The sequence below is a fragment of the Dromaius novaehollandiae genome, chromosome 4 (genome assembly GCF_036370855.1).
Source record: "Dromaius novaehollandiae isolate bDroNov1 chromosome 4, bDroNov1.hap1, whole genome shotgun sequence".
Classification (NCBI taxonomy): domain Eukaryota; kingdom Metazoa; phylum Chordata; class Aves; order Casuariiformes; family Dromaiidae; genus Dromaius; species Dromaius novaehollandiae.
Window position 1 is genome coordinate 40,356,522 of NC_088101.1, and position 19,671 is coordinate 40,376,192.

Consider the following 19,671-nt stretch of genomic DNA (forward strand, 5'->3'; position numbering starts at 1 on the left):
GAGTGTCGGCGCCCTCAGGATCAGCAGCCTTGAGCCACCCTCTGGAAGGCGGCACCTGTAGCCTGTCTTTCAAGCGGTGGAGCAAAGCACACTCATGCACAGAAGCTGTGTCTGGTAAAAGGGGCGAATGACCAAGTGGTGCCTTTCATGTTAGCCTGCAGCTGCTTTTGTAATTCAGGTATAGGCAAGGATGAGAACCCAGGTGGTCTTCCTCCCTGGAAATGTTACGACCACCGTGGTATGATAGAGTAATGTCTTGTTCTGTCCTACTGCTCTTCTGGTCCACTAAATCTTGGTGTAGTGTCCTGTGAGGAGGGACGTAGCTTCACCAGAATGGCAAAGGGTGGTTACCCAAAGGAGAGGTGTGCGCACGTATGGGGTGTTTTACTGGGCTCCGTAATGCTAGGAATACTTCGGCCCCTAGACCGTTAGCCGTCCGCCTTTCCCTCAGCTGTGCCTCCTGCCTCGCTGCCTACCAGGAACGGAGGCCAAAAGTCCTGAGTGGTTTCTACTCCTTTATAAAATAGCATGAGAGGATTGCCAGCCCAAGATATGAATAAATTCCTCCTTTTACAAGGGGAATTACTATTTTTGTTGTTACTAATAATATTAATATTATTACTTTTAAAATTTTACGTCATTACTGCTTCTTGTACAAGCGTCTGGCAACGCGAGCGTGCTTTGATCTCTGAGCTTACCTGGATGTTCGTTCTTTTAAACAGATGATTCCACAATAACCATGTATGTGTTGCATTCGGGGAACAGCCTGGTGCACATACAGGTAATTATGTGCTTCATGAAGTCGTATTTTTAAGGTGTTGAATTTGATTGGGGATTTAATTAGCCCACTGGTTTACTGTCTGTGAGTGGGTTGATTTTTTGCTGGTGGCAAATGTCACGCTTCCATATTTTTAAAATGTGCCCAAATATCTAACAGATCTTATAAATTATAGTTCAATGATGGATTTTTTTTTTAAGATGTAAGTGCTGTTAACTTGAATAAAAATCTACGTGTTGATTTAGAAGATGTGAAAAAATTGCAGATATTAGTTTGCAAATTTGACAGGAGCATAGACATTGACAAGAACTAATACAGGAGTTACAATAATTGTAGCACTGCTACAAGGATCAGTGTCATGTCTTAATGCAGGATATACGACAGTTGTCACAAAAAGAGACGTCGCCTGTGGAGTTCGAGCCAGTACTGCTATCTTCTTCACCTACAAACTTTACAAAAGTTGCTTCCATTTTTTGTAGAGGTACAGTATACATATACTTGTACTTAATGTGATTAAATAAGATTTGATTATTAAAGGGTAGCTTGCTTCAGCAGATAGAGACCCTGAAAAAGCTCAAAATCAACTTGTCTGGAAATTTCTTAGGAGGCTGAATTCTTTGTGCTAATTGTTTTCACCGTTGTTGTGTATATATGCTGCCTCTCATGCTGATCTAAAGCTCTAAGCTATTCATATTTCAAAAAGAGGAAGAAAACACTGAAATTGTTAGCTGATTTTAAAAAAAGTGTAATTATTGAATATGCTTTTTCAACATCCTTTTATAATTTGTGGTTATTTTTCTGTTTCCAATGTATTTTCTAAAAGGCTATTGTGCTTGGGTGGCCATTTTTTTATGACGTTTCTTGGCAGGATCATTGAAGAGGCTTGCCTGAGACCAGGCATGTTTGTGGAAGAGCAAAGATTACAATTGAGGAATTCCTGACTCCAGCCTGTTTCCTGTTCTGACCACTAGACTGCAGTGCATAGACTTTAAATATTTCTGAAACAGGCTGCTTTCATAATGACATTGGGACTTGTTTTTCCTCGAAAAACAGAGCAAGCAAGAAGAAAGAAGGGACTAAGTTGTGGGTCTTTTTTTTTCTCTCATTCAGAATAGTTTTTCATTTATTGAAAGGGGGCAGCATGTTCTGATAAATCAGAATGCTAGCTTAGGAGGCAGAAATCTGAAGCTATGCCAATGACTCCTGGTTAAAATTGATCAGGCTGCTCTTAACAGCCTTTTTTTTTTCTTTTTTTATTTAATGTAGCATTCATAAATTCCTCTTAAATCAAGGTTCTGAACCTTTGAAAATTAAGACATGAACATTTAGGTCTGTTCTTCACCTATGTGAGAAGTGGAACAGCCGATGTTCTCCTTTGTAGAGTTCTTTGAAATCCTCATGTGAAAATCATTATGGATGTGTTTTTGTTCTTCTGGTTGATATTTTATTCTACTCTTATGTCTGTTTTTTGCTCAGCTGCATCATGTGACAGTGAGAGCTCTTATGCAGATGACAAGAGGAAAAATCTGTTGGAAGGCACTACAACACTAAAAGCCTGTCTTTCCTGTCCTGTAATGGAAGGGTAGGTTAACAGTGTGTGATGTGTGATGTTTCTTTTCTTTTTTTTTATTAACATTCAGTGACATTATGAAGAATACTGCAACCTCCTTTAAGAGACAAGTTAGCTTGCCTTGTCACTGAGCGGTCCTAAGGAGAGTGAGGAGGCTCCTTCCTATTGTTGCTGTGTCATTTGCCAGAACAGACCCGTGACACTTCAAATAATAGTTCCGTATTTTATACAGCAAGAATTTCAAGATTCAGTAAAAGGACGCACCTTAACAGCTCATAAACACAGCACATAAACATTGCTTAGAGTCTGTGATAAAATTTCCACCCTCCTTGTTTCTCCAATGTAGAAGCAGTGTAGCTGTAGAAAAAATGTGGGGTAAACTCTTTTCTTCTTTTGCCAATTTTACTGGAACTACCGTATCATAAAATAGTAGTGGGCAGTGTTGTATTGTAACATATGAAGAGGGTACAGCGATTACTTGGCTACTTTTTTTTTTCTTTTTACATTTTTCTTGTCAATTTTTACTCTGATGTTTTATGTAAATATTCTTAAGGAAATAAGTTTGTTCTTTCTCCTTAAAACTTAAAAAAAAACCCAAAAGTCATTGTGCAAGAGTTGTACAGTTATCTTGTGTGGGCTTGTGTGTGCTCAAGGACAATTACAGATATATTTGTTTTATTCTGTATTTACTTACAGATATTTTGACATAGATCCTTCTGCAGCATTATTTCATATAGAACCATGTCATAATACTTCAGGTTTGTGGACCATATGGTTTACAAACAACTTTGACTTCAGCATTGAACTTAATGAAGTCTTTGTAGCTAGAGAAACAAAGAACATTTTAAAGGTAAGTTTTATTTTGTTTTCATGCAATGTTTTGTCCTTGATTTAAGAATTTAGTCCTTTGACATACAGAATAGACTCTCTGAAAAACTTGCAGTTCTCAATGCTGGTTGAAATCAGTAAAGAATAAAAAGTTGTTTGCCTTTAACTGTTAGGTCATGAAAAGCTTAAGCTCTCCATAGGCATTATTTGCTGTCAGACTTGCTTTTGGATTGCTGTTTTAGCAACTGTTTTTTCATTTCAGTTGCAGTTACAGATGCATCAAATTATAGACCAGTCCATGTTCTCAGAATTGTTGCATGTGTTTTTTTTTTGTGTGCTGTAGGATTCAGCACTTCTTCATAGGCTGTATTGGAAGTCTTTAGTACATAGACAGGCTTTGAAGTTTACAAGGCAAGGCCAGTAATTTACTTATGCAATTGCTTGATTCAAAACAGAAAATTTGGTTTGTGAATACTCACATGATGTAGGGATCTAACTGGCCATTTGCGTATTTAGGAGATTTATATGTGCAGGTTGTATGGATCAGTTATGGACATATATGAATGTATAATAGCAAAAATAATGCAAAGGGAGAGGAAGTTCACACTTTTCAAGATACCAGTTATACTCAAAAATATTTCACCAATTTTAATTGAGCTTTCATTTGATTCTTTCTAGATTCTGAACTTTGCTGAACCTTTGACTCTACCTCCAGGCTGCTGGAATGTATTTTCTTTAAAACTCAGTATGAAAGACACTCTAACAAATGTACTTTCTAGTATTTGTTTGACCACAAATGTAGGAATGATGTTTGAAATACCTCTGCAGATTTATTCGACAGTGTCCAAGGTATGGTATTCAGCTCCGTTGAGCAGTTATTATGCACTGCAAACCAAACTGCAGCAGCAGCTTTCTTAGACTAGAAATCTACCCCATAGTCTTGACGGAAAAACTGGCCACCACACTATCGTTTGAAACTGTTCTGTAGCTTGAGAAGCTAAACCCTCAGAGTTAAATAGCACTGGAATTATGGTTCTCTAAGCAACCTTAGTTCTCTTCCTTGACTCGTCCACAGTATGCACTGAGAGATAGGAATTGGGCTTGTTATTTTGTCATATAGACGGTAATTGTTCTTGTTTTGCTTTGTTTTTCCAGCAGGGAGGTCTTCATTTTGAAGCCATAGCCCATTGTGATATTCAGTGTTACTTGGGAAAGTCCGATTCAGGTAGGCCTGCCTGTCTGTCTCTCTCTCTCTCTCTCTCTCTTTCTCTCTTTCTTTTTCTCTCTCTCTCTCTTTTTTTTTTTTTTTTCATCTGATGGCCATTTTGTGGTAGAAAATTCATTTTATGTAGCAGGACTTGTAATGAGAATATTCAGATTGTTAATACAAGTACTTTATTTTATGTCTTTTTAAAAACATCACTTTCCTGAGAATACTACTCATATAAGCGGCTTTGAATAACCCGTACTGAGTGCAGTATTTCAGACCGCTAATTCCATACTACTTACTAAGCTATTGTTCCATCTCATAGCATTGTTATGGACTTAACAATGTTTAAGACTCTCCCAAAAGTTCTTACTGGTGGTATACTGCTCCTTGCTTTCTTCACATGCACGTTCTCCAGGGACGTTCAGGTAGAATGATAAAGCTGTCAACGACCTCAAAGAGGGCAGAGATTAGAAAATATGCAGAATCTGGAACTACATCCTGTGCAGTCTTTATCTGATGAAAAACCTGACCAAAATCCTATCTTTATCCAGAGTTAAACTTGAAGGCTTCCTCTTTATCTGTTTCTCGTAGTGATAATTTCATAGATTTCTGCAAAAGAGCATTTGCCAGGCTTGTAAAACAGCACTGAAATGCTTAAAGCTGTATCAAGTAAAACGGAAAGAAGTGGTGTCAGTTTTTCTGGAACTGTGGAATCTGCCCAGGTACTGTAATGCCGGGAGCCGTTTTAAGTACCCGGCTGGCATTTATAGAAACAGTGTTGGATACTATGTGGACAGGCTACTGCCTGAAGAATATGTAATCTGACAGACTGATTCAAGATAGTGCTTTTTTACTGCTGCTCAAGATGGAATTTCAGTAGACGGCTGGGTACCGTAGGTTTTAAAAGTTTAAATGCTCTTCTGAATGTGTTTTCAAGATGGTGCTTTCCTGAAATACGTTTTCTTATGAGGATATCAAGAAGGCAATAGTAGTCAGTCAAATGTGAAAAGGAGGATTGAGGTGATGGATGGAAACACATGATTAGAAGAATTACTGATATGTATACATTTATGTAAATATCTTAAAAGCAAGTAATTAAAAAAATCTAAATAAAGTAGTATTGCCAGTGTAAATAGTCCTTGTTGTTTGCTTTCTTTTCATTCTAATAATTCACACAACCAGATTTTCACATACAGATATTCTTCTTTCTAATTTAAGATACTAGTAATTTTTAAATAGATAAGTCTAATGTACATGCCTGAAAATACCAGCTTGAAGAACTTGTAGCTGAAATATTCAAGTCATTATCAATCTCAGTTGGTTACTTTAAACACCAGGGACTGTAAAATAAAGTACATTTGGTACTTTCAACATTAGCCACTTTTGTTGCCTTTCAATAGAAATTTATTTTCCTGACTCTCTTCTGCTGTGTGAAAATGCTTGAACCAATATGACACCAACTTTCTAAAAGATATTAATCTTTAGATTGAAGTAGAGCCTGGGAGTTCTGGCTTAAATAGAATTTGAGAAAATGCTTAGCATCTGGAAAAGAGAAGTTAAAACAGAAGCACCATTAATGCCAAATTATGGTATTTGTTTTACTACCCACTGTGCAATAATATTAGAATTTTTTACCACTCTATAGAGAGAATACGTGATCTAGATATTCCACTGATATCAGTGGAGAGTTCTGCATAAAGACTACTGACAAAATAATGACTTTTCAGTGCCATCTATTAGAAATAACAACAGTAAAAAGGGTTTACCAGAGCATAAAAAATGTCCACAATTCCCATTGTTTGGGAAAAACATTCTAAATGTTTGCATGTAGAATTACTGTGGTTCTGCAGATGTATGTTTTTATTGCCCACATTTGATTTGCTTAATATATGTACCCTCACATATGCTGTTTTGGAAGGGGAAGGTGGGTTGTGTGCTCTCTGTTGTGCACGCGTGCGCTCTCTCTGTCTCTCTCTCTGTCTCCCCTTTCCCACATTCAGAAGTAGATTGATGGAAGGAGCAAATGTAAAATACGAAAAATCTGTTATCGTTTTAGCAAATCTGCTTTGGCAGAAGAGTCTCTCCCTGGACCATGCTACGTGGGATGTGGATTCTGAGCTTGCAAATGAGCTTTTTGAAAGATGGCAAAAAATAAGACGTGGAGAAGCCTGCAGGTCTGTACAAACCAGTACAGTACTATAAGAAACAAGTATTTCTATTCTGAGGTATTTGTAATTAGAACAAACATTTTTGACCTTCTGGCACTCAAGTGTAGGCATCTTGAAGCACCTGGAGTTTCAGAGCATTGCAGAAATCCCAATTTCCGTTTCAAGGCACTGTCAGCAATAAACTTTTCAGAAGCTGAACTTTTAAATATAAATAATGTTTTTGACTGCAGGAACCCCACCACAACCACCCAGTTTGAAAGTAGTCAAAGCATGTTTTATCAGATCAGTTATGGTAGTTGCACAAATCCTCTGTCAATAGGCTGCATAGTAGCCTTTTCAGGGTCAGGGGCTTTGAATAGTTTTAAAGCTTTTTAGTCCCTGGCCTAATGGATGCGACATACTAGGGACGTGGGGAAGGAGGCAGTCTCTGTGCCTGAGCAGTTCTTGTAGAGAGACTGGATCGGTGACATCAGCCCCTTTCCAGAATGAGGAGGTAGGGCTGTAAAAACGGGAATCATCATAAGTTATGCTGGTTCTCTAGTGCTAGGTTACAGCTTTATGGGCTTTATTTTGTGAAGAACATTTTGAAGGAAAGATTAGTTGACATAAATAACAGGTCCTAGCAAATCATCTTTTGTTTTTTTAACAAAGGTTTCTGTTTTTGCCAATAAAGCAGGAGAAACATTCTAGGATCAGCTCGCTTCATTCACCAGAAGAAACTTGAAGAGGAGTCATTTGCCTTTTTCTTGCCACGGTTGACTACAGAGCCTGGCCTTATGCTGAACTTCAGTGCCACAGCAGTTAAAAGTAGTGCGGTAAGATTCTTAACCACCTTCTGAGTTGATAGGTGTTTAGCTTGTTTAAATAACAATGTCTGCTGTTAAAATTTGATGCTTAACATCTTCATATTGCTAGTACGTTGGTGTCTTGGAAATATTCGCCTGGTTTAAGACACCAGTTTTGTTTATCCCTTTGGGTCTTTGATAAGTTCTCTAGCTACCTAATTTTAATATTTTCATATATAGAGAGGAGTGAAGTAATTCAGTGTAGATCTTAACTAACAGTTGTTCATGGCTGTTAAAACTTTCATCACATACTGGCATAAGTTGTATGCTTGTGGTAAAATAATTGAACAATGGACTAGGAATGGTATGTGCTGATCATTAGTGATGCATGTGATTACAGGATGGCTTGCTTCACACCACAGTTGTTTATAATAAAGTGTATAAAATGTTTGTGTAAGATACGATACTGAGAGATCAGCAGAGCAATGTGTCTTGCAAACATGCTGACAGCCGTTTCTTTCTCATTTGTCAGATTTTGGTCACTATTAAACTAGCCTGGGCCAGATACAGTCATATGGAGATATTTTTCATATACACATACTGTGAATTACCTTAATATTCCACTTGTGCCATTTGATTGTCAGTCATTATAGTATTATGTGTAACCTACTTGCACTCACTTCTGCAAGAAAGAATGGCACCTGACTTATTTCACCTTATTCTGTGGAAGACTTTTGTTCATGTCTGCGTGTAATTCAAAATCCTAGTGAAAGAGTTGTTTTGGGGGAAAAAAGTCTATTTTTACACATGCAGTCCTTCATGCACTCTTAGCTGTTGCTGCAAATGAAGACATTGTGGCGAGATCTTCTGCTGTTTCATGCAGTTTTGTGCACATGTGGTTGCAGAGTATTAAGACAGAAGCCAGGCTGAAGTCCCTTGAAAATGCAGCTCATGTTACCAATGCTGAATTATTTTACCTTCCAAATATCAGATTTGCAGTTTCTAACTTTTTCTTTTCCCCCCCCCAAACTATATAGGTAAAATATTTCGTACTAAGAAACCCTTCATCCTTCCCAGTTATGTTGCAGCTTCTGCCTCTCTCTTACTACCCTGATCCCCCAGCTTCACTGAATCTGCTCAGCAAATGGTAATTAGTATAACTATCTCAGAATACTGTTTTCCCTTTATAATGATGTATTTGCTATGCCTTGTGATTGTTGCTTATTGTTTGTTTTAGTTTTTCAAAATGTAACTTAGCTGGGGACAGTGTTCTGACCCATTTTGGATGGCATAATTGTGTTGAGGGCAGCCTTCTGCTCTGTGATAAAACCCAAATGAATAAGCGTATTTTCAGCGAGCTTGTCTGCCAGCCGCAAACTATAAGTATTCATCTTCTAAGATTTGAGGCTTAGCCTCACTTGTATAAGCTGCCCAGGTGAGGGGAGCAACTTGAATACGTGGGGATGTGCAGCTCCCAGCAAAGCTGGCTGGGAAGTGCACGGAGTAGGCTGACATCAGGGAGCAGGAAGGTAACTGAACTTTCCCACAGAAACTTTTTTTAAAAGCTTCCTTGTTAAAAAGCCTGGATGGAGAGGAGGAAACGAGCCAGGAAAAAAAAATCAGTAGGGCCAGAGCTGAGAACCCTGGCCTAAATGTTCAGTAAATGTCTCTGCGTTGTTTTGAACTTTTTGTTTTAGAACAGAAGATCTAATTTCTGCTTTATTTAGATGAGAAGTCTAGGTAGAGTTAGATAGACAGTCTAAAGGGGGATGGTGACATGGGCTGAATTTAACTCAAATAAGCCCTGGCTGTCACATTTAACTTTGAAAAACTGCCCTATTTGTGTAGGTGGTAGGACTGTGATTTCTATTATTTGCTTGCTGGGAGTTAGTGGGACTACTCACATGCTTAAGTGTACCTTGCTTACTTGGGGTCCAAATTCCTGTGTAATTGCTTCTTTAACATCATTTCTTTACATATGCGTGTGTATGTATGTGTGTGTGTGCACATACATATATATGTGTGTGTATATATACATATGTATGCATTAATAACTACATCTCTTTGCATACTAAATATAATTTCCACACGTACTCTTTCTAGTGGTTTGAAATTACATTTTGTCTGTATTTGCACACTTTTGTTTCTGTAGATCTTTTAAGTTTACCAGAAGTCATGTTCACTGACTGGGTCTTTTTAAACTAATGTGGTAGAAAGTTGTGGCAAGTGATTTCTAACTCAGTAGCTGGAGGCCCATTAGTCTTCCATGATGTAGACTCTGCCTAGTAATTTTCTTATGTCCATTCTCAATGCCTGAAGTGTCAACTTGCTCTCAGACAAATAGTTAGTCGCTGTAAGTGATTTTAATTTGCAAAGTACATGGGAAAAAAAATATGAATTTGTCCCAAATAAATCTTGAGCAGAAAGGGTGATATTTGAGTAAATTATTGAGATTTGATAATGATTATTTCTCAACAGTTATGTGGGCAGGAAAAGCTTTTGAGCGTTTATGTTTATATGAAATAAAAATTATATTTCTTAGAAATTATATGTCTTCATTGTTATCATTTGTAACGTTTTATGCGGAGAGATTTAAAATGCCAAACCCATGTGTCTGTTTTCCAAATATACGTAATCCACCTAAAATTGTAGTGTATTCATTAAAATGCAGACCCATGTTTTGATAGTATTTCACATCAGCCAAAATGCAATTGTAAAAGTATTCTTCACTTAAGAATAAATGCCAGCATGTAAAAATAAATTAATGTAGTTCTGACAGACTAGTTCTGAAGTACTAAATTTTTTTGTTTTGGTTTATTTAGGTTTGGCATAAATGTGAAAGCTATTAATTTCACAACCACTGAATTCAGGCTCATGGATGAGTGTTTTCACAGGGTAAGATGTCTAATTTTGATTGGGGAAGTAAACTGACGCACTATAAAAATGAACATTTTCCCAGCTATGATATATTTCAATTGTTACCAAAGGCTGATTGAAACATCTTCCTTGATTCCCTGTTAGGCGTATATCTTTGCAATTGATTTCTTTCCAGAGTTTGAGTTGGTTGTTTCCTAAATTGAAAACAACTATAGAGAGTGAGCATGTGCATGCATGCGCGTGTGCATGCGCGTGCATGTTGAAAAGGCCACAGTTAACGTTAAAGGCTGCAGTTAACATCCTGTGCTGGGGCTTGTGTTTTGGCCCAGGTTGCCCGTGAAGTGTCAGGCTTGCGAGTCAGTGAACTCACAAGCTAGCTGGATAATAGTGGAAGGAATTTCTGCCTCATAGTTCGAGGGAGGAGAGAGCTGGGTCTCTATACCGTACCTCAGTCCCATTGCAACTTCCATATCGAGCTTGGAATATCATGGTTCTCTGTGCTTCCCACTACCTCATTTATACCCGGAGTGTGATGACACTTGACTGTGTCACACCATTGCCAAGTTGTGGTTATGACCTGGGGTCATACTCTCGCATGAGTAGCAGAAAAGATGCAGTTTCAGGGATGTTGGCATAGTCTAGTCTAACAGCCAGAGTACTGTCCAGGGTACCAGGAAAGTTTATTCTTATTTTTCCAGCTAGTGCTGAAGCCTGCCTTTGACATGTTTTCCTTGCTGTGTGCACATGCTACAGCCACACCTTCAGTTTGCCATGTAGATGCACGCTTCTGCAAACATGCTTTAAGACCCTAATGAATGTTACCTTATTAAAAAAAAAAATTATACTAGTCAAAGCTGGCCATTGCTTTATGGCACAAATTAAGAGTTGTTGTAAAGCAGGAGAGACAGCAGTTCTTAAATTCTAGCCTGTAGGCACAGTCTGAAAAAGAGAAGGTAGTTCCACTAGTATGTAGATAGGACTGAGTTTGCAGAGTCCCATGCACCATACCCTTGCCAAATGGAAAACAGTGGCAGATTTCAACACCACCATGTATAATGTCTGGATTTCACCTAGAGGCTGCAAGGGTTAGAAAGAGCGTGTACGATTAGATAGTGTATGTACGTATACAGGGCAGCTCTTGGCTTATTGTTAACCAAATCAGTAATTGTTAATATTTACACTTTCGAATGTGTCATTGTTTGCCTAATCACGTTATATACGTGTGGTGTGAACTGTTAGACTTGTATCTGAGTGCATGCATATGTTTGTAGGGAGTCACGAGGTGAACTTTGCAAATGTCATACATGTTTTGCTCTGAATGGATATTGACTGTTAAATGCAGGTTCTGAAACTTTATGTACCCCCCTCCCCCTTTTTTTTCATAAAATAGACTAAGAATAAGAATGCCTTGGACTAGAAAAGATAAGAAAAGCCATTAATACAACACCTATGAATTTAAAAACAGCCAACCGAAAGCCCATTTTATAATGTTTATGGTTGTTTTGACTGCTTTATAGGAGTCTGAATACTTTTTAAGGAGATCCCCAGTTCGGAGACAGAAAGATTTTAGGGTTATTTTTACTTTTTTAATAAGGAAAAGTGTAAACAATGCTGAAACCCAGCAAAATTATTAAATTATTTCTAGACTTGCTGAACTTCTGGTAGTGCTGCTCTTCAATTAACATGCTGGGGATTTCAGTTTGGCTTGTTTCCAGTGACTCAGATCAGCATATTTGCCAACAGTCCTTCTCTCAATTAAATCAAGTTGCAAGTCTTACTCTGGGGGTATAATGGTTGCCACATTTCCCTGTGCAATCGGTATACTGTCAGTTCTCCTTGTGTTGTGAAGTACTTCAGCATTCCTTGAATATAAAAGACAGTATATAATTTCTTTTCCATCTGAGCAAATAAAATCTGATTTAAAAAATGAAGTAATACATTCCATATAAGAAGTGCAGTAATATGAACTTTTGGTCAAATAAACAACCTTATCTGATGTTTTATGCTGTCACATTGAAAGAGTTTTGTATAACAAGTTAGTTAGCCGTAATTGCACCTTTCCAAAAAATATCTTATGTGGTGCTAAGTAAAGATTCAGTGCTTTCTTCACTAAGTTTTTTAAAAACATGTGTTTTCCTTGAATAAATAACTGCATTTTTTGTTTAACAGAAAGCACATCAGGAGGATCTCATCAACAAGAAGTGCAGTTCTGAGCTGCTTCAGTTACATTTACAACCGCTGGAAACCAGAAGAGTTGGTGTAGTTTTTACACCAGTTGACTACAAAAGAGTAGCTTCCCTTATTTTAATCAGGTAAGCCAGGTTTCCATTGTAAGTGATAGGCAAACAATTCTGCCTGAAAATTAATTTGCCAAATCTTAGAGCAAAGACAAATAGTCAAAGTTTGAACATCAGAATGCCTTTGCTTTAATAAAAATTGACCCTGATGTCTTGTTTCTGCTTAAAGGATCTTTGTGCTCTGTCTTGCTTGTTTAAAAAACATAACTTCAGTTGAGCCTTTTTTTTTCCCTGCAGTGTCTGATCGGTGGGTTATAAACTGTCTATGAATGTATTGTATGTGTAGCTGGGGCAGTTCTGATCTAACTGGCTTAGGTACTGAAAGAATTGTAGTTATGTTAACAGAGTGAGGTTTCATGCCTACCTGACTATACTACCAAAAGTAGTTCACTGAAAGGTAGCTTAGTTAGTTCTGCTCCTAACGGAATCATGTAGATACTGCCATATGCAGTTTTCCATGGGTGATACCACAGAACAGTGTCTTATTTCCCATTAGTGTATTCCTTTATGAACAGAGCAAAAGCATTGTCATGTTGTGTGGCTTCACTGTTTTCAACTCAACTTCATAACGACAGGATTTAAGTATCCGGTGAATCTAATTTACAGCCATACATTGGGTATTTTTGGAGGAAGAGTGAGTTTATGGAAGAAGCAACCATTTTTATCAGGTGGGATTACTGTTATCCAATAGCAATAGTCACAAAGCTTGTTCCTTTGCTGGGTGGAAATTCGCTGATGAGTGGGACCTGAATGATCCTGTTTGTATTTAGGGGAATCATATTTATCCAGATGTGGCCAGTGATTCTGTTACTAAAACACTGTCGTGTTGGATTGACACCTAGATAGCAGAGCCGTGCTTTTTTAACCTACTTTTGTGATTCAAAGGCTGATTGCTTAATTTTCATATTATGACAGAAACAACTTGACTGTTCTGGATGTGGTCAGCGTAGAAGGCTTTGGAGCCAAAGAACTGCTTAAAGTAGGGGGAAGACTGCCAGGTGCAGGAGGATCACTTAGATTCAAGGTGCCAGAAGCTACGCTTATGGACTGCAGACGACGTGAGTAAGAAGAAGCAGGTCTCTGATCCTGTAGCTGGCTGTGTTATTCTGTAGCATTACTGTTACGATGCAAGAACATCAATTAAACAGAAAGCTGAAGTCGAAATCTGAAGACCTTGGTAATGAGATGTAGGTTCTGTTTTCTCAAAACGCTGGCTGAGGATAGTAACAACTTCTGGAAATACACTAATGCAAAAATGTTTCTATTAAAATGTTGGTCACTTGAATTTTTTATTAGATTGAAAGTAAAACTTGTTTAAAAACATAAGAATCTCTTTAAGCACTGAAAAATAATTGCATATTCTCTTTTTCTTCTTTCAGAACTGAAAGACAGCAAGCAAATTTTATCCATTACAAAGAACTTCAAAGTAGAGAATATTGGGCCTCTTCCTATAACTATTTCATCTATGAAAATCAATGGTTATAGTTGCCAAGGATATGGGTTTGAAGTGTTAGACTGTCAGGAATTTTTCCTGGCTCAGAACTCATCACGAGAGATCAGTATTGTGTAAGCGCTGACAAATTAATTTAAGTGGAAATTTGAAATAGTATAAGAATTTCAATAACAGGCACTCCAATAGCACACATACACAATTTGGAGAGCTTTGAATATAAATTCCGTAGGCATTTCACTCTTCAGTAAGTATAATGTTAACAGATTGCTGATATAATAAGGTTTCTTTGTGGGACTGCATTATCTTTAAAAGGCAGCATACCTGCTTTTGTCTGCTTATTATGAAGTAATAAATTAAAACAAAAGGCTTGTCACAATAAATGAGGAAGGAATGCTTTGCCACTGGCTTTTCTTCATTGTTCATTTTTCTCTACTTTGTTACAAGTAGACTGACTGCAATCTAGTCATGTTTTCCTAACGTTGCACAGAGTTCTAAAAATTATTCTTTTTTAAATCCTGTCAAATAGAATAGTGGTATGGGTCAGGGAAATAAGTGGCCTTTCTAGCCAAATCATCATCTGTTAGGAGCCTTTTTTTCCCCTACCTTCCAGCCATGTCCTGGGACGCTAGGCACCTGGCCCTTTCCAAAGTAGTGCTGCCTGTACACTTGATAACCATTTCTGGTGTAGAGCACTTCAGTTAGTGTTTGTTGATTACGTGCTCTCCCTTGGAAAATGGAAAACAAGTCACAGTAAAGCATTGTATGTTTATGTGTATGTGTGTGTACACACACACACACACATGTATATATATGAATGTATATTTTTGTGTATAAAAAAATGTATTTTACTGCTTGAGAATGACCTCAAAGTCATACTTCTGCTAGGCAGATGATGCAGATGATAATGTGTCTGCATAGTCTAAGCAAGCAGTGGTCACTTATTTCATTGTGTTTTTTCATATTATTATAGCAGAAGTTGTTTTGTATTTTTGGGTCAATGTGACTTTAGAAAATGAAATTAAATGCAGCAATGGAAAAATAACACCAGTGCTTTCTGCTTTTTTCACAGATTTACACCTGATTTTACATCTTCATGGGTAATCCGAGAGCTTACGCTAGTGACTGCCGCTGATCTGGAGTTCCACTTCACGCTGAACGTGACTCTTCCTCACCATTTGTTACCGCTGTGTGCAGATGTGGTGCCAGGGCCCAGCTGGGAGGAGTCGTTCTGGATGCTCACTGTCCTCTTTGTAAGGTAACGCATTTGGAGCCTGGGCACCGAACTGAAAGGGGAAGGAAACCCACTAGTGAAAGATCAGTAGGCGCTTTCAGCTTGTGTCAAATTTTTAATGACGGGACCAAAATCTCTGCTGCATCTATGTCTCCTAGGAACTAACTCCTAGGAGTCCTGCCAGCTGGCTTTGATAGCTGATGTGAGATCTAGTAGCTGGTGATAGCACTGACAGGTGATTCGTCCTCCTACTCCTGACACACTCCTGTTAAGGCTTCAAAGAGAACGTTAGGATACCTCTAACTGGGTAGCGCCTTGCTAGAAGACTCATTCTCCAGCAACAGAGATGCACCTGAATGTCATAAATAGAACTGAGTGGACCGACAGCTTATGTTAGAGTGTTTCTGGAAAATTAACATGAATTGTAACTATGAAGTTTTGGACAGCAAAGTAAGCACGTGCTTCTCCTTCAACTTTCTTCCTTCCGCCTGTTAAAAGATGTTTTTGTCTATTGCTGACATTTGCTACGAACACTGCTGAACAGCCTACTCCAGCAAGATGACTTTGCTTATGAGTGTTAGCTCACTCATTTCTGGGACGTGGTAAATTCTTTTTAAGAGGCCTGTGCTTTTCTACAACAGTTAAGGGTTCTGCTCGTATGCTTTTTTTTTCCCCCCTTCTTCTTCTTTTAATAACTTTTTTTATTGTGTAGTGTGACTTGAATGCTGTGTTTGTCACAAACGGTTTCTGGTAGCTTCATCACACTAACTCTGAATTCCTATGAGTTCTACCATCAGAACTGAAAAGCAGCAAATGCAGATGTCATGGTGCTACAGATGCCAGTGTATACCTAGCTAAGGTCCTGATGCATGCTGAGAATGTGCTTGCATTGTTGTGTTGGCACTGAAAACAGTCAGAGCACAAATGAAAAACTAAGAATTACCATGTTACTTGAGGCTTGAGGAATTACGGAGATCTTCGTTATGATTGATTAATATTTTGTGCAACTAATACGCCAGAGAGCAAGGGAGGATATTTCACAGCTTCAGTTTTGCCTCAGAAGAATTACTGTATTTGTAGCCCATTTTGTGCCAGCATTTTCTCTGGGAAGAGAAGGAGAGAGTAATAAATATCAAAATAATGACCTAAGTATCATGGGTGAATGGAAGGTATCCAGTAGATTGATGCATATCATATTATGATTTATTGTCATGTGTTATAGTGAAACTTCTTTCTGACTGATCTTCCAGTACTTCGTTAGGGGAGTTTTTTTGTGTTTGTTTTGTTTTTTTGTAGAGCTCATGGCTGAGTTATTTTTCCCCAAAGATAACCAACAAGGGCTATAAGGAAAAAAAGGAAGAAAAATAGCAGACCATTAAAACTTTATTTTTGACTGTATTTTGTTTTTTCCAATGTTTTCTTAGCTGTCTTCAGGCATAGAATTTACTAATAAAATGTTTGAAAAGTAAATCTTGTTAGGAGCTTTAACTCTTTCACAGAATACTGCTGAAAAATGTAGACACCAGTATCTATCATTTCCTTTGACAGTGTGTCCCTGCTGGGTGTGATTTTGATAGCCTTCCAGCAAGCCCAGTACATCCTAGCAGAATTCATGAAATCAAGACAGAGGCCAAATCCCAGTTCTTCACCACAGCAGAACAACAACTCTGTTGACATAATCAGCTCTGATTCCTACAAGTAAAAATACTTTTTTCTTCTTCTTCTTCTGAAACGCACTCTGGTTAATGCAGAATAATACTTTCAATCTGTTTGTACTTTGATATTGTTACGGGCTTGTTTAGAGGAGATACTGTTCCAGGCAACCTTTTTCAGAGAGCTCTCAGTGTAGCAACATATTTTAGATAATGCTTGACATTTTCATCTCTACCAAAGAGAGACAGAAGAACTTGAGGTTTATTAATTTTGTATATCGTTAGTAGTACTTAAGGTAAAAGATGTGTAATGGAAGTGATGGATATACCATGTGCAGCAGCCATGGAGAGCTGAGAATAGGAAATATGTTAATGGTCTTCAAATCTGTCCCTCTTGGGTGGTCAGTTAGGCACTTATTCACTCAAGCATGTTAGTGTTTGAAGTCCAGTCACACACACAGTCTTGCTCAACTCCCAGTGAAATCAGAATGTGCTTACTTGTGTGATGAGGTGAAGTCTTAGTGCAGTTTTGTGGCTTGTGAAATGCCTCCTTTCCTTTTACTAAAAAAAAAAAAAAAGCATAAAACAATTGATGATAGTTTCACAAATATCCCAAATCTCAAATAACTTATTTTCTCCCCAGGGGAAGCTGCAAGACATTCATGGATTCCTATAGCTCCTCTGATAAAGGTAAAGGAAAGGGCTTCCTCTCTGTAGGCGCTTCTTCCAGCCGAAGTCAGAATGCAGCAAAGAGGAGTCCTGCAACTTACAGCCACTCTCAGAAAAAACACAAATGTTCAGTTTACTATAGTAAGCAGAAACCAAACACAGCAGCTGGCAATGCCATTGCAACTACTGATGAAAAACAAAATCAGATTGCAGAGAACCAAATCTCAGCACCAAAAGAGGACATTTGCACTGATGTTGTCAGTGAGAACTGGGTAACTCTAAAATATGCAGATGGCATAAACGTTAACAAGAATTTAACTCTACCAGAAAACTTTCTGGGTAAAGAAGAAAGTGCACTGAAAAATACAGTTCTCATTAAAAATACTTCTTCAGAGTGTGATCTGAAGGAAGATCTTCAAACATGTATGTTTCCTAAGGAAACTAACCTTAAAACTTCAGAAAATCTAGCTGAGCTCAAAGAACAGGAGTTCTGTCCTGTGAAGATGCCTAAGAAGCTACCTGAAAGTCACTTGTCAAGAAATTCACCTCAGCAACAGCCAGAACTGCAAGAAATTTCCAGGAAAAATAGTGGTAACTTTTTTTCAATTTCTAGCCATGGAAATTATTGGGTAAAATCTGAGTTCACTGTGGTCAGGATTTTCTTTTGTGCGTGAGAAGGAGATGTGGTATTACTTATGTTTTCACTACGATATGTTTATTTAGATTCCCAAGGAAACAGCATGCATTAGAAGTAGTTTCATAAATCACAGCTAGTGCTGGAGTGCAGCTATAGAGTGCAGTGATGAATGTTAAGACTTTTCCTTCTCTCACAGATTCCAAGTTTATCCTGGAGCATTTTAAAGATTAATATTGTTGTTGTCATAGATCTACTTAAAAATACAAATTGCCTTTGTCAACTATTCAGAAACATCCCTGTTTGCTATTCTCAGGCCCACTGAAAATCTCTTGCCTGATTTTTAGAGTTACTGAGCAACATCCTCAGTATGGCATATTTTAGAACTCCTGTAATAACACCTAAATGAGCAAAAGCTGACATCAGAATATTTTTGAAATCTTTATATTTTGTAGGAATTCATTGGTTGCCATTTCTCTCAATAATGGGATAGCTGTGTTTTTTATCTTGCTTTTTTTAATTGTAGAACTAAGCTGCCTGAGAAATCCTACCACACTTAGCTTCACAATTCAAAATTTTAAGAAAAGCACAAGCTCTCAGGGGAAATTGAAAGTGATTTAGGAGAATGTTCCCTCCGGACGTTTGGTTTTGGTTACGGACTCAGCAAAGTAGCTGAATGCTGAAGCTTGGTGTTTGCTGAAGCTGTGGTGGCTCTAGGCTGTCTGTTGCAGAGTTTTAGTGACTGAGCCATAGTAGAGGGACATCAGCCCTGTTGTAGTGTGTAGTTGTTACCCTGCACCGGTTGCTTGCTTTTGTGTCATTGCTAGATGTAGCAGGTACAACTGTGTTGTCTCAGGAGTGGAGACAGGATCATTTCACTCATATTTTTAAAGTACTTTGAAATTCTTCAGATGCTCCTAAAGCTGCAGAATTTTGCTCTTTCTTTGCTTTGAATTTTGAAAGCACCTGCAAAAAAAAAAAAATCAGTGATTATGTCTTAACAGTAGAGAGGTATATGAGAAAGAAACTTTTGAGTGTATGCCCTGCAGACAACGTGTTTATACATAAACCAGTTGGGAGATACTAGAATTATTTTCATTAACAAAAGTTCTACCTTGAAATAGCATTTCAAGAGTATTGACAATTATTTCATATTCAGTAGCAAACCTCTAAAGGTAATCTTCTGAACTGTCTATTAGCAGTTATGTTTTGTTGCACTGTCAGGGTTTTGATAATTTCTTTCTGTTTCAAGAAGTTCAGCAGGATAAATTAAGTCTTAAAAAATACTGTTATGCAGCGTTTGTAGCTTCATTTTAGTTATAGACCTATTTTTGTGCAAATGGAGTGTCGTTAGGACACAAGGTACTTGTGTTTATACACTGGAGAGCAATGAAATTTTTTTTTTCTGTCTTTAGAGCTTTAGCAGCCTTCATCTTGTGCAGCGTTTCACTCATGTTGCTTCATTTCACAGTCATAAGGACTGCCTGTTTCAGAGGGAAAATGTGGCTTACTCAGAGCT

General features: G+C 37.9%; 1 protein-coding gene across 8 annotated transcripts in view; it reads left to right on the top strand.

Moving 5' to 3' along the window:
• Positions 1–19,671, top strand: part of TMEM131L (transmembrane 131 like) — an 82,976-nt gene that overhangs the window by 50,001 nt on the left and 13,304 nt on the right. For 4 of the 8 annotated variants that reach the window (XM_064510848.1, XM_064510851.1, XM_064510854.1 and 1 more), the window contains 16 exons: positions 723–781; positions 1,151–1,259; positions 2,255–2,360; positions 3,045–3,198; positions 3,855–4,025; positions 4,332–4,401; positions 6,443–6,560; positions 7,228–7,369; positions 8,377–8,486; positions 10,162–10,234; positions 12,386–12,528; positions 13,429–13,571; positions 13,893–14,079; positions 15,036–15,221; positions 16,746–16,895; positions 17,493–18,109. In XM_064510848.1, coding sequence (XP_064366918.1) covers positions 723–781; positions 1,151–1,259; positions 2,255–2,360; positions 3,045–3,198; positions 3,855–4,025; positions 4,332–4,401; positions 6,443–6,560; positions 7,228–7,369; positions 8,377–8,486; positions 10,162–10,234; positions 12,386–12,528; positions 13,429–13,571; positions 13,893–14,079; positions 15,036–15,221; positions 16,746–16,895; positions 17,493–18,109 — 2,538 coding nt within the window. The remainder of the gene's footprint in view (positions 1–722; positions 782–1,150; positions 1,260–2,254; positions 2,361–3,044; positions 3,199–3,854; positions 4,026–4,331; positions 4,402–6,442; positions 6,561–7,227; positions 7,370–8,376; positions 8,487–10,161; positions 10,235–12,385; positions 12,529–13,428; positions 13,572–13,892; positions 14,080–15,035; positions 15,222–16,745; positions 16,896–17,492; positions 18,110–19,671) is intronic. The other 4 variants (XM_064510849.1, XM_064510852.1, XM_064510856.1 and 1 more) reach the window with 2 other exon arrangements.